Source organism: Tasmannia lanceolata, unplaced genomic scaffold, assembly GCF_043159265.1.
Source record: "Tasmannia lanceolata isolate RefF3 unplaced genomic scaffold, GAP_Taslan_0.1 ptg000018l, whole genome shotgun sequence".
NCBI classification, from domain to species: Eukaryota; Viridiplantae; Streptophyta; class Magnoliopsida; order Canellales; family Winteraceae; genus Tasmannia; species Tasmannia lanceolata.
The window spans coordinates 32293142-32307377 of record NW_027518695.1 but is presented as its reverse complement, the minus strand read 5'-3'; the positions used below and the strand labels follow the sequence as shown (position 1 = coordinate 32307377).

The window sequence follows — 14236 nt, the reverse complement described above, 5'->3', positions numbered from 1 at the left end:
CGGATTGAATCCCTCTCCAAGGTTGACCAGGTGAGTCAACAGGTTGGCACATACACATGTGATTTAGCCATGATGATCGAGTCAAGTTGAGTTAAAACAAGGATAATTCAATGGTGTGTAGCCGGCACTTCAAAACGCCAATGATGGTTTGCGGCAACAACGAACCAATAGGCACATCAACGAAAAATCTTCAGGTGGCTAGTATACAAGCCAAGATTGATATTGTTGGGACTTTCCTTGTTTCCCACGGCTTTGTGGGATTTCAGTGGAAGCCAAAAGAGAAAGAGGCTTGGTTAATGTTTTTAAAAAACCTAAGTATAATATCTCTCATGTTCTTTGTGGCAACTAACAAAGGCAAAAGTAGAGGCTACGGCATGGTGCGTGAGGTGAGAGACAGAGAGAGAGGAAGACAGAGAGGTAGAGAGTTTCCTCTTGGGTTTTTAAGATCTTGGTTGAAAGGGCAAGGGAAAGGGCTGCGGGTTAATCCCATTATAATTGTTGCATTTTGTTTTCTCACAGTGGAACATTGTGTCCTTACCCGTGGACGTAGGCATCTTGGCCGAACCGCGTAAAATCTTGATATAAGCATCTTCTAGCTTGTTTATTTTTACTATTCCATTTAATTGTGCAGGATCGAATGGGATTTTGCTCGAAAGATTTCTCAACAAGCTCAAACTTCAAAACGGTGAACAATGCAAACTACAAAGTTCAAGCATAAGCAACAAAAAAAAAAGAACAACCTTTCTGAAAATCTAAGAAAGTGTAGATGAAGCAGCCAATGGTTAGTACAAAGAAAGAAGAATTTTTTTCCTTTTTGGTGAGATTGAGCCTCTAGCTCAATTTGTCAAGGCTTTGTTCTTCAACAATGAGGTCAGAGTATCAATCTCAGATTACCTACCAAAAAAATGGTGAACAATGCAAACTATAAAGTTGAAACATCAAAATGGTGAACAATGTGAAATGGTGAACAATGAAAACTACAAAGTTCAAATATTATTTGCATTCTGTGCATACTGAATGAAACATCATTTTTTTTCAGTTTGACTTCAAAAACATGTTTATGCATGATATATGTTGCATCCCTAAAATATCATGCATGTGTTACCAGAAGATGGGTGACTAGAAGTTTTGGACTCGATATGATACAGATAACTTAGTCTTTTGAAGAATAAGAGAGCTACAGGTCTAATGTGATTGGAAATTTATCTCTTTTAAACTAGTTTTTCGCTAGTATTAAAGCATACTCAGTTTATGGCGTTGTGCTATGCACCATGATAAATGTAAAGCAAGTTCAAACAATAAAACCAGAGCAAAACAAAATAAATCAACACCACCAAAAAGTGACAAAGAAGCTTAACTTCCATCCCGTAAATCAAATTCAAGCAATAAAACCACAGCAATTACAGAACAAATTGACATCAAGAAAAATGCCAAAGCAGTTGAATTTCCTTTTGAAAGCAAATACAAGCAATAAAAGCAGAACAAAAACAGAATAAATCAAAATCACCAACAAACGCCAAAGGAGCTGAATTTCCTTCATGTAAAGCACACTCAAGCACAAGACAAGAACAAATCCACATCACCAAAATGCGCCAAATGAGTTTTTTCGTGTAAAACAAATTCAAGCAATAAAGCCTGAGCAAAAAACAGAAAACAGAAAAGAAAAAAAAATCAATATAAAGCGCTGAATGAACTGAGTTTCCTTCATGTGAAGCGAATCCAAGCAATTAAACCAGAGATAAAACAGAACAAATCAACATAGAAATCTATGAATTGAGAAATTACCTTATAACCTAGGGAATTAGCCATCGATTTAGTCGCGAAAACTTTCAATCAGGAGAGAAAATTTCCGACTGAAATTCAAATCTAGTGAAAGAAATGGAAGCGAGAAATCTCTCCACGGAAGTCCGAGATTTCATGACAGAGAAAGTTCGAAAGCATCTGTTCGTTACAACAACAAAAAAAAAACCCTAGCCGAGTATAGATAAGCTTTAAACTAAAAAAAAAGGCAAAAATATACGAGAGCGGGATAGGGAAATGAGAGATGGGGAAAGGAGATTTTTTTGAAGGAAAACGAGTAAACGTAAAAGAAATAAAGGGGAGATTTTTTTTTATTATTAATTTTTTTTTTTTGGCCTTTTTCTTGTATTCAGAGTCTGTGGAGGGAAATGGATTGGGGACGAGAGACTGTGAAGGGCTCAACGTACACTAGAAATTGGCTGTTTTGAAAGGAAGTGAAGGGAGTGCGCACTGCGCGCGGGGCGGATTCTAGAGAAAGATTTACATTTCGTGGAGGACTGTGTCATGATAAATTCGCAGCTCCTGGAAGCTAAATCGCACGACTGGTAATGTTATTTGACGTCAAAAAGCGTTATATTAGGTGCGAATTATCTTACACGGGGGTGCGAATTTTTCGTCTTCCGTGAAGGACTGAGATTAAAAACGTGCTTTTATTGAGAATAATGTGGGCGTTTCATAAGTGAGTGAAAGGTTGATTTAAGTTGCAAATGTGATCTGGATAAAATGAACTAAATAATGTAACCTTGATAAAGCATGCTAATTCTTTTTAGTTATTTTTTAAATAGATAACCCTGATATGGAAAAATACTAATGTGTATAAGCCATGCTGACTATTGACAATTATTAATTCTATTCAAATCTAAGACTTTGCAAAGAACAACATTTACGATCATGTCCACGTTAAAAAAGACAACCTTCTCCAAGGTCATGTTTGGATTGGAGGATTTTTTTTGGAAAAGTTTGGAAAGGAAAATATTTTTTAATATTTATACATTTTTATACGCATAAGATAATAAGGTGAACCAACCCTATTCAATTTTAACTTACGGGGGATGTTCAATTTGAAATAACATCACTCTAGATTAAGCACATCATATCATGGTATGACAGGTTGTTCTTGCACTTTGCATTGGTGATAAACAAGGAAAAGAATGTGAGTTGCTTCGAGGGAACTCAAGGCCTCCCAGTGTTACACAATCGTGTATGATAAAATTCAGGACACCTTTATTATTTCCTTCAACTCCTTAAATAAAAATTACAAGCAACAATCTCCCACTCCAACCAAAATTTCACAAAGATAAGAACTCTACTATAATAACACCTAAATGATAGGACTTCAGTGTAACCAACACCTAAGAGATAAGATTCCTCATAAAATTAACACTAAGGGGATAAAAGAAACTTCAACTAAAGATAAGATCCCTAGACTAATGGACTTCAACTAACCTGCACGTAAAATATCATTTCCCCCTTGTCCTCAAGGGCACACTTCGGAAATTGATTTTTAATAAAACTGAGATAGTCTTCTTTATAATAGGACTCTATTAAAAACAACTTCTTGCATCGATGCCTTGGAACAAATTTCTTGTTACAATTATAGCACAACTCTTGTGCTGGTCTCTCTTGCCACTCAGTAGGTGTCATCCATTGAACTGAAAGCGTAGGACCGCCGTTGGTTGTGATGGGGTTTGTCGTTTCTAACGCTAAAAAAGCGCGTTGTGATAAATTCCGGGCCTCGTACAGGTGGGCTAGGCCGATAGCAACAGATAAGTAAAATCCCACTAGGCAACCCAAGAGGGGGGTGAATTGGGTTTATCAAAATTTAAAGCAATTAAAACAGCTAACCCTTGTTACTTTTAGAACTTGAAAGTAAAGTAAAGTAAGGATGTTACCAATTTGCAAGTAGGATAAGGAGGTTGAGAGGCAAGAAGATGAACATCAAGATTTAAAAGTGGTTCGGTCCTTGGATCCAACACCAAGACATACATCCACTCTCCCAAAAAATCTTCTTGGGGCTTCCACCATGTGGTACTCATTTCTTAACGAGACGGATCAAAGAACCTTCTTACAAGTTTTATTCTCCTTTCTTAACAGACCAATCGAAGACCCTCTTACAATCTTGAAGGAAGAAGAACTTTCTTTAGCCTCATGAAGGCTTTGTACAACAATAACGATCGCAATAACTCTCCAATAATGAATACAATAGAGCCTATGTAGATCTTCTTCACAAGTGGTAAATACAAATTCAAAAGTTGTTGAAGAAGTTTGTTGAAAACTTGCAAGATGTGAAGGTTTAAGTGTAAATCTTGATTTCCAAAATAATCAAAAGTTGTAAATGAAGTATTAAATGTCATATTTATAGTCCTCATTCATTCATGACTGTTTGGGGATAATTTATGTAAGAAAATATTTAAAACGGTCAAAAAATTAACTAGCCGTTTGAGCCCCAACGACTATATTTTTAGCCAGGGCCAGTGGACTGGGGGGGTCTGGTCAACTGGTCGAAGGCTACTTTTAGGGTATTTTAAAAATAATGTACAAAGGGGTCTAGTTGAGTAGGGGGTCCGATTGACTGGTTTCCACATATTGTTTCAACAAGATGTGAAAAACCATTACTGGCCAGTTGACTGGAGTAGGATCAGTCGACTCCCTGCATTTGAAATTTGATTTTCTGAAATACAGGTGTGATAACCGAAGAGCGGGGGGAGGTGAATTGGTTAATTAGAAATTTTAGGCTTAATTAAGGGAAGATTGAAAATTAATCCATTTAATTAAGTACTAATTAGTCTAACCCTTGTTCAAAGAGGTATATCAATAAAAGCTAAGGTTTAGACATTCTAATCATGCACATTTGCTAACCCTTGTTTAAATATACATTATAATGCAATTAGAGTTTAAACATTCTGATGAAGCCGAAATCCGCTCTACACGATCTATGAGTGATAGAGTTATTCCTGTAAGCAACTTGTACTCACAAAAAGATGTTAGTAGTACCGACATTATGATACTTCAATATTCAAGCTACAAATCATAATCACAGGTGAATTGAAGGGAAGGAGATGAAGTTCAGAAGTGTTACCAACGAAGAAGAGGGGGAGATGATTGTGACTGAACCTGGTCTTCCCAGGTTGCCTACGTACCCCTTTATTGAGGATCAAGTCTAATGTGGTTCCATTATGAATATTATGATCCCTTTTATAGAGAATATAGTCCATGATTATTAGAATCTTACTATTTTAGGAGTCTTTCCTAATTGGTTGACTTCCCCAGGAGATAAGTTAATATCTATTTTCAATAGATATCTTGTTTTTCTATACAAGTAAGTTACTAATAATGGGTCTCCTTTTCTTAGAAAGCCACCGCCTTAGGGCGTGTTACCCTCTTAGAGGGGCAATTTTCCGAATATGGTCGTTGCTAATTATAAGGAGAGGATAAAATTGTGTTATCCTTCCTATAGGTCAGTTCCTAATCATTCGGAGATGCCACGTGTCGTTCATCCACTGTTAATGCCGATTTTACCCCCAACATATTGCCCCCCACTTCCTTGAGCCATGTTTGGGTCGAGGAAGTAGTTTGGAGATTACCTTTGCTCTGTAAGGAGTTTGTTCGGTACCGATAGTGATACGATCAAGCGGCTAAAACCGATCTTCAACACTCGGCTAGGTGAAACCGAGTCTGATTCATTCAATTCTCTCATTTATCGCTATTCATTATGGGGAAACGTCAAATCACCCTTGATGACGGTGTCTATCATAATGACGTGATAGGAAAGGGTCTCTTCATAATGGACGTTGTTTCTTTGGACAAGTGAAATCGTGCCACGTGACAAGGAGGCTAGAAGAAACGCAAAAGGCGCCTTATGGTACTTGATGGCCTTATCACCCCGTTTGGAATTCTATTTATAGGGGTTTTTCTTTCTCTTTTCAACCACCAAATCTTTTTGACAGGGACTTGCTTTCTCCCCCCTTTTTCTCTCTTCTATTTTTTACTTCAACTGTTTTGCTCAAGAACTCCATGGCAGAAAATCAAGATTTGGATCTTTCCGTTCCCAGGCTCTTCGAGGCCCAGGTCGTTGACGTCGATGCCATGCCGGAGGCGGGGATTGTCCCTCTGCCACCATTGGAGTCACCAGTGGAGCCGGTTGCAAAAAGAACCAGGAGAGCCTCCACCGGAAAGGGGGTGGCAAAGCAAGAAGAGACGAAAGAGGAGACCGTTGTGCCTTCTTCTCCTACATTGCCAGCGGCCAGAAAGAGGCCGAAAAAAGTTGCACCTCCCTCTCCAGCCCAGTCGGATGCTTAGTGCGAGATGTCCGACTTAAAAGGAATGTGGTTGTTCGCTCGCAACTATCGGCGCTCGACAAGGCGGGCCAAAGATAGGAGCATAGCATTCACCAGCCGGTTCATAGAACTAGCGGAAGAGGTGTGCGACCCAAAGATGAAGGTGGCCCTACTACTAGAGGAGGAGAACGCGGTGCTGCACGCCCGCCTTGCGAGTCTCTCTGGGGTCGCCGGCCCCTCGGGAACTCCTTCTGAGGCTATCCCGACCGAGTGATGGCCTTTAGTGCCCCTGGATTCTGGTCTCATTGTCGAGGAGGTGAGAACATTGTTCTTTGCACTTTTCTGAAGATTCGGGGCAGCCTCTTTTTGGTGGTGGCGCGGGAATTCAAGTGATCTTCTCCACTATTTTGCTGGTCATAATCTTTTTTTGCTTTTATGCTTTTGGCTAAGAAACCCTTGATATGTAATCAGTTAATCGAATCAATAGAATCTTTTACTTTACTCATACCTGTGGATGGGTTGCTTGGCTTTTCTTTTTTTTATTTTACAACTTGTCGGTGGCGATAGGAATCACTTTGTGAGAGTGTAAGGTCGATACCGAGTCATGTGATCATTTTCCTTATGACGGTTATCGTCTTGGGAAATGGCATTTTCTTTCATAATGGTAACCGTCACCTTTTTTGGCGCAATGATGGGGGAAGTGAAACATCATCGTTTAGGGGTGTGTCACGTGTCTCCTTTCGAATGGTAACCTTGGTTTTTCCCGCCCAGTGGTTTTAACCTATTTATAAGGCTTTTTACTTTTTTACTTTCTCCTGAAGACGATTTCATCTGGTGGTTTTTATCCAAGGGTGGTGCGAAGGCATCTCTTCCTACTTCAGGAGAGATTTTATTCGTCCGTTTATTCAAAGGCTGGTGAGTTTCTCCTCTCTTTTCATTTTTACGTCTTGATTCTAGAGATGTCTGATGCTAGTGATTCACAAAATCCCTCAGGGAGTGTGGCTCACATGTAGAACTCTGAATCTCCCCCCAGGGCTTATTCGCCCGAAGAAACTAGAGATGAGGTTAGCACTAGTGAGCCACAGGCTCCGGTAAAGTCTAGCAAGAAGAGGAAATCTACTAAGAGAGAGAAAGCCCCATTGTTAGCCCAAGGGTTCAAGAAGTACTACTATTAAAATGTTTTGATGATTAGCAAACTCAATTTGTTATAAAATAAAGGCTTTTTACACTAATGATTTCCATTGGCAAAGTTATAATGTTTACAGCATAGCATCCTCAAGAGTGCATGATAAATGGCAAATCATTCAAGCTCAAAATGAAATCAAAGGCATAAAGAAGGCATCACCATCTCAAAGGTATTCAAAGACAAGGTTGAACTCTAGCCTAACAAGAATGGTAAATCAACTCAAGTTCAAACTTGGCTCAAGCATCAGTGGAGCTGAGTGAAGACATGTCAAGGCCTCTACAAGGTGCCAACAAGATTGAAGACCAAGTAAATTTAGAATGTAAATGGTCCTTCATGTTTAATCTAGGTCTATGGCACAAAGGAGATTTAAATCAATCTAATTAGAACTTAATGGGTTTGTGAATGATCATAGTGGTGTCCCAACATTGTTGGACCCTCATGACATTTTAATTATCTTGATAAATCAAAGTTCCAAAAGCCCAAACGAAAAACAGCCAAAATATAAGGAAAAAGTCTGTTGTCGTAGGCTTCTCGGAACTCCGAGAATATTCTCGGAGCTCCGAGAATTGTTCCAGGTTAAAAAAAAATAGACTCGGAGCTCCGAGCCCGGAGTCCGAGAAGACCGTTGGAGAGCGAAAAAAATTGTGTATTTTTCTCCCCTCTATATATATGAACCTAGGGACTCTTGGAACATTACCTAATGAGTTTACAAAGATTTCAAGAGCACTAAAAGACATTCATTCTCCTTCTCTTGAAGATCTTCACTCTCCATCTCTCTCTTGTGCCATTTTCTTTAGATTATTCTTGAGAGACTTTAGGACTTTCATTTGTTCTTGTGAGAGTGAGTGAGCTTTACTTTAAATTAGCCTATCTAGAGGCAAGTAAGCCTTTTCATTTCATCTTCTTTGTATTTGGCACAAAGGGCGCCGTAGAAGACCCTTGGAGCGTGAAGCTCGATTTGTACAAGGTGGAAGGAACGCCGTATTTAAGTTCCTTGGAGAAGATAGTGAAATCCTCAAGAAGAGTATCTTGAGAAGAGTGGAGTAGGTATTGAGCCAAGACCGAACCACTATAAAAATTATTGTGTCAAAGCTTCATTGTCTCTTCACCTCCTCTCTTGTGGTAAGCTTTTTACTATTGTTTTAAAAACTATATTTGAGTTTCTATTCAATCTAAAACTAGTGCAATCTAAGTTTTCAAAATCCTTAAAATTTGAAAAGAAACCCAATTCACCCCCTCTTGGGTTGCTAAGTGGAATTTCACTTGGTATCAGAGCATAGGCTCTTACATAGGATTTCTCTTTGAAAACCTACAAGGGAAAGATCCAAATGGCAACCTTTTCTCATAGCAATGAGGGGCAATCCACTACTAGACCTCCCTTCTTCAATGGCTCAAACTATCCATATTATAAAGCTATAATGAAAGTGTTTTTGAAATCTTTAGATTTTGATGTTTGGAGAAGTATCCAAAGTGGATATAATGAACCTAGTGTTGATATGGAACTATGGGATGAAAATGGAAGAAAAGAGTCCACTATCAATGCAAAAGCAATGAACGCCTTGATTTGTTCCTTATCTCCCGAGGAGTTCAATCGAGTTTCTACTCTTGAAATCGCTAAGGAGATTTGGGATATGCTAGAGATAGCTCATGAAGGGACAAATCAAGTAAAAGAGTCCAAGATGAATCTTCTCTTTAGAGAATATGAACTATTCATGATGGACCCTAATGATACCATTGCCGAAATGCATACTAAGTTCACAAACATAACAAATGGGTTAAGATCATTAGGTAAACAATTGTCTAGCAAGGACTTAGTTACCAAAATACTTAGGTCATTACCTAAAGATTGGGATCCCAAGGTCACCGCCATTGAAGAAGCAAAAGACGTATCAAAAATGGGCTTAGAAGACTTAATAGGATCCTTAATAACTTTTAAAATGGTTTTAAAAGGAAGAGAAACCTTAAACAAATAAAAGGAAGATACAAAAAGGAAAGGAATAGCTTTTTAAAGCAAGAGTTGAGAGTGAAGAGGAAGAGAGTGAAGAAGACACACAAGATGATTTTGCTCTCTTCACCAAGAGATTCAAGAAATTTCTCAAGTTCAAGAAAGGAGGCAACTCTAGCCAAGGAAGAAATAGACCTTCAAGCAAAGAGGAAATGAGATGTTATAAATGCAACAAGGTTGGTCATATAAGGCCAAATTGCCCACTCATCAACAACAATGACAAGGATAAAAAGAATAGAAGAAATGGCAAAAAGGCCTTATACGCGGCGGCGTGGGATGAAGGGAGTGCTTCATCCGGAAATGAATCCAATGGAAAGGATGAAGATGACCTTTGCTTCATGGGACTCGCCGATGTGACACAAGATATCTCCGTATCCGAGGTAAATGATGTTGATGATATATCTCATGAATTCTCTAATGATGAACTAATATTTGCTTGTGAAAAACTTCATGAAAATTTGGATTTACAACTTGCCAAAAACAAAACAATGAAAAAGTCCTTACAAGATATAACTAGGGATTTTGGGATCTTGAAAAAGGAATTCGATTTACAAATCAATACAAGTGAAAAATTGATTTTGAAAAACAAAGCTTTGAATGAAGAAGTAGACAAATTAATCTTTGAAAACAAAAGCTTGAAAGAGAAAAATGAGAAACTTGTTTTGAAATGCAAAGAACTTGATTTAACATTTAAAAAATTCTCATGTGGCAAAAACAAACTAGATGAAATTCTTGAAAATAAGCTTGTCTCTCTAGAAAAAAATGGTCTTGGTTACCAACCCCTTTCTAAAGGAAAAGCCTCATTCAAAAATAAGTTTATGATGAATTCCTCTCACATCCATGCTAACACTAGTGCGTTTATTCCTACATGTCACTATTGTGGTAGAATAGGACACTTAAGGTTTGCATGCAATGTTAAAAAATCAAGAGCATCTAAATTTATGTGAGTTAAAAAAGATGAGCTTTATGATGTTGCTAACCTTGAAGGACCCAAGAAAAAGTGGGTACCTAAAACTTCAACATGAGTTTTGATTCTTGTAGGTGTGCTTGAAAGGAAAACCCTCAAAGGATAAGTGGTTCTTGGATAGCGGTTGCTCAAGGCACATGACGGGAGACGTAACCAAGTTCGCATGTGTCACCGTGAGTCATCAAGGAAATGTCACATTTGGGGATGATACAAGAAGCAAAATCATCGGTGAAGGTACCATTAAAATTAAGGACATTTTAGTTGAACATATTTTGCTCGTTGATGGTCTTTCATTTAATTTGATAAGCATTAGTCAACTATGTGATCTTGGTCACAAAGTTCTTTTTGAAAAAGATAGATGTAAGATTTTGAAGGCTAAAAATAATGAAGTTGAATTTGTTGCATTTAGAGATGGCAATATGTATTCATTAGCATTAGAAGACCTTGAAAATCAAAACATCCAATGTCTCTCCGCCATGGATGATAACCCTTGGTTATGGCATAGAAGACTTGGTCATGCTCATATGGATTTGATTTCAAGATTATCTTCAAAAAATCTTGTGAGAGAGTTACATAAACTCAAATACATTAGAGATAAAGTTTGTAGTGCTTGCATTCAAGAAAAACATGCTAAAGACTCTTTTAAACCCATAAGTGTATTATCTACCTCTTGTCCACTACAACTCCTTCACATGGACCTATTTGGTCCCATGAAGACTCGTAGTAGAGGAGGCAGTAGATATGTTTATGTGATTGTTGATGACTACTCTAGGTTCACTTGGGTGTTGTTCTTAACTAGTAAAGATGAAACCTTCAAGAAATTTGTCAACTTGTGCAAGCGAATTCAAAATGAACGAGGGGTTTTCATAAATAAAATTAGAAGTGATCATGGAACTGAGTTTGAGAACATTGAGTTTGATACCTTTTGTAATGAAAATGGAATCAAGCACAATTTCTCGGCTCCAAGAACTCCCCAACAAAATGGGGTAGTTGAAAGGAAAAATAGATCAATTATTGAAATGGCTAGAACCATGTTAAATGAGCATAATGTTCCAAGAAACTTTTGAGCGGAAGCCGTTCACACGGCTTGCTATCTTTTAAATAGAGTGCTCATTAGACCTCACCTTAACAAAACACCTTATGAACTATGGTGTGGAACACCCCCCAAAGTTAGCTATTTCAAAGTTTTCGGTTGTAAATATTTTATATTAAACATGAAAGACACATTGCACAAGTTTGATTCAAAATCCGATGAAGGTATCTTCTTAGGCTCTTCAACCCATAGTAAAGCCTATAGAGTCTACAACAAAAGAACTCAAATTGTGGAAGAATCTGTGCATGTCAAATTTGACGAGTCATTTGAACCTCTTAAAGTCATTAATGAAGATGATGATGGTGTCAATCTTCTAGAGCCTCATAGTCAAGTAGAGTCCATTGTCCAACCCTTAGAAAATCTTGATTTAGAAGGTCAACCTATAGAAGAACTTGAAGTAGAAGGTCTTCCTAAACATAGTAGAATCATGTCTAGTCACCCTTCTACTCAAATCATAGGTGAAACCTCACAAGGAGTTAAGACAAGATCTCACTATAAGAATGTTTGTGCCAACATGGCCTTTATCTCCCAAATAGTTAACAACAAGAAAAGTTTGCATGATGGTTTTCTGGCGAGGTTCGGTACCGAACGTGACAGGTAGGTCTATCCTTCCTTCGATACGAATCGATCCACCAGAAAATTCATAGATTGACCATTCTACTGGTGTAAGCCTATCCAATCCTAGGTGCATCTCTTTAAAAGCATTGTAATATAAAATATTGACAGAGCTACCAGTGTCTATCATTACTTTACTCACATTGAAATTGGCGATAATGAGGCGGACAACGATCGCATCATCATGAGGGAGGTGAACATCGTCGTAGTCTTTTTTGAAAAAGACTATTTGTTCCTCGCGATAGTAGAATCCGATCGCAACTTCTTTGCTGGAGCCTCCACCGCATGAATTTGGGCGGCATACGCCTTCTGCCCGGAAATTGTTGATCCTCCTGAGGCCAGTCCTCCAGCGATTACATCGATGCTTCCTGCAATTCTGAGTGGATAGTCGGTCCTTATGTCCGGGAGTTGTCTAACCTCAAAAATCTGTCTAGTTTGGTCAATCCCGACAATCGATTGGGTCGGATTAGAAGGACCGGGCGTCTTTGGGACCTCAGATTTTTGGGAAGTTCTATTATTCTTCGCATTCAACAAGTATTTATCGACACACCCGAGCCCTACCAACCTTTCGATTTCATTCTTCACATTATAACAATCATCTGTTGTGTGACCCTGGTTGCTGTGAAAATGGCAATATTTACTGGTATTACGCTTTCGACCGGTACCTTTTATCTTTGGTGGCTATTGGAGATCCTACTTTCCTCGAATTTCATAAAGGATATTTGCTATGGATGTATTTAAAGGAGTGTAGTTGTACCTTTCGAATTGTTGCGAGGGAGCTTGGTTACCAGATTGTGACTGTCGATTATCGGATCGAGGAGGTTTAGCCTGACAATTATTCGAACGAGCCTCCTCCTTCCGCTTCTCCGGAACTTTGGCAAGTTCTAATTCTCTTTCCATGGCGAAAGATTCTTCATTGTTGACATATTTGTCTGCTACCCCCATTAGTTCCTGGAGATCTCGAGGAGGGTCGATATTCAGGGCTACCTTGAGGTCCCTGTCGTGGACAGCCGATTTCATCACTGCTCTAACCATCTCATGATTAGGGTCTTTGATTTGTGATAATTCATCCCTAAATCGACCTATAAAAGATGGTAAGGTTTCTTCCTTTCCTTGACGGAGAGCGAGGAGCACGTCGACAAGTTTTTTCTGTGGCTGACTATTGGCGAAGGAGGTTACAAATTCCCTACCTAGCTCTTGAAAAGAGGATATGGAGTTAGGTTTAAGGTTACCATACCAACTATTCTCTCCTCTTTTCAAATATGAAGAGAAGGCGTGGCACATAGTTATGTCGTTAGCACCTTTAAATTCCATTGCCCTCTTATAAGATTGAAGATATTCCAATGGATCCGTTATACCATCGTAGAGATCAAGTCTCGGTAGGTTGAAATTTAGTATCAATTGAGCCTATGCTATGGCCTCTACGAACGGTGACTGTATTTCATTCTCCCATTCAGTTAGGAGATCTGGTTCCTAAGGTTTCTTAATATGGCGTTGCATCTCCCTGACTTGCCGTTGAAGTTCGGCAAGGAGTCCCGAATCAGGCGCATTAATTCCATCTCTCAAATTGTGATGCGGCTTGTCCTGCCCTTGGTTCGGATTTCATGGGCTACCAACCCTTTGGGGGACGTTATTGTTCTAGGTTGGAATAGGCCTAAAAGTCAATCCAGGTGCTCGTCGGTCGTTCACCTCCCTGTTTCCATGATTCGGCCTGGGACTAGTAATCGAAGCAGAAGGTCGGTGATTTACTGGCCTTCGACTGCGAGGGTTTCTGCCCTCAGGCTATTCGTCTTGTTCTTCTTCTAAATGCGGATTTCGCACTTCCGCGATTAGTGGAGGAATATTGACGTTTTGAACTATCGGTGCGAGGGGGGGGGGCGCGAAACTTCTCAATATTTCTTGAAGGGCGACCGAAACGTTCGCCACTTGCGATGCAAGTTGGTTGAACATGGTCATAGTGACTAGAGTAGTATCCTCGTTATTCGGCATTTCCTCTGGAACTTGATTCTCAGGGATTGTAGCATGGGCGTGACTCTTAGTCATTACTCCTTTGCCCTGTGGGTTAGCTGCGACGGATTTCAAAGTTTTTGATCTCGAATTCGTCATGGTGGTCCCACGGATGGCGCCAATTTGATGATGTTGAAATCCTTTTTACACGATCTAGGAGTGATAGAGTTATTCCTGTAAGCAACTTGTACTCACAAAAAAGATGTTAGTAGTACCGAAATTATGATACTTCAATATTCAAGTTAGAAATTGGAATCACAGGTGAATTGAAGGGAAGGAGATGAAG

At 39.1% G+C, this 14236-nt stretch overlaps 1 protein-coding gene across 2 annotated transcripts in view; it reads right to left on the bottom strand.

Moving 5' to 3' along the window:
• KEA3 (K+ efflux antiporter 3) overlaps positions 1-2323 on the bottom strand; it is a 92642-nt gene extending 90319 nt beyond the window's left edge. The window contains exon 1 of one of the 2 annotated variants that reach the window (XM_077358700.1): positions 1786-2323. In XM_077358700.1, the coding sequence (XP_077214815.1) occupies positions 1786-1809 (24 nt within the window). In that variant the 5' untranslated portion in view covers positions 1810-2323. The remainder of the gene's footprint in view (positions 1-1785) is intronic. The other variant, XM_077358699.1, reaches the window with a different exon arrangement.
• Between the last annotated feature and the right edge of the window lie 11913 nt (positions 2324-14236).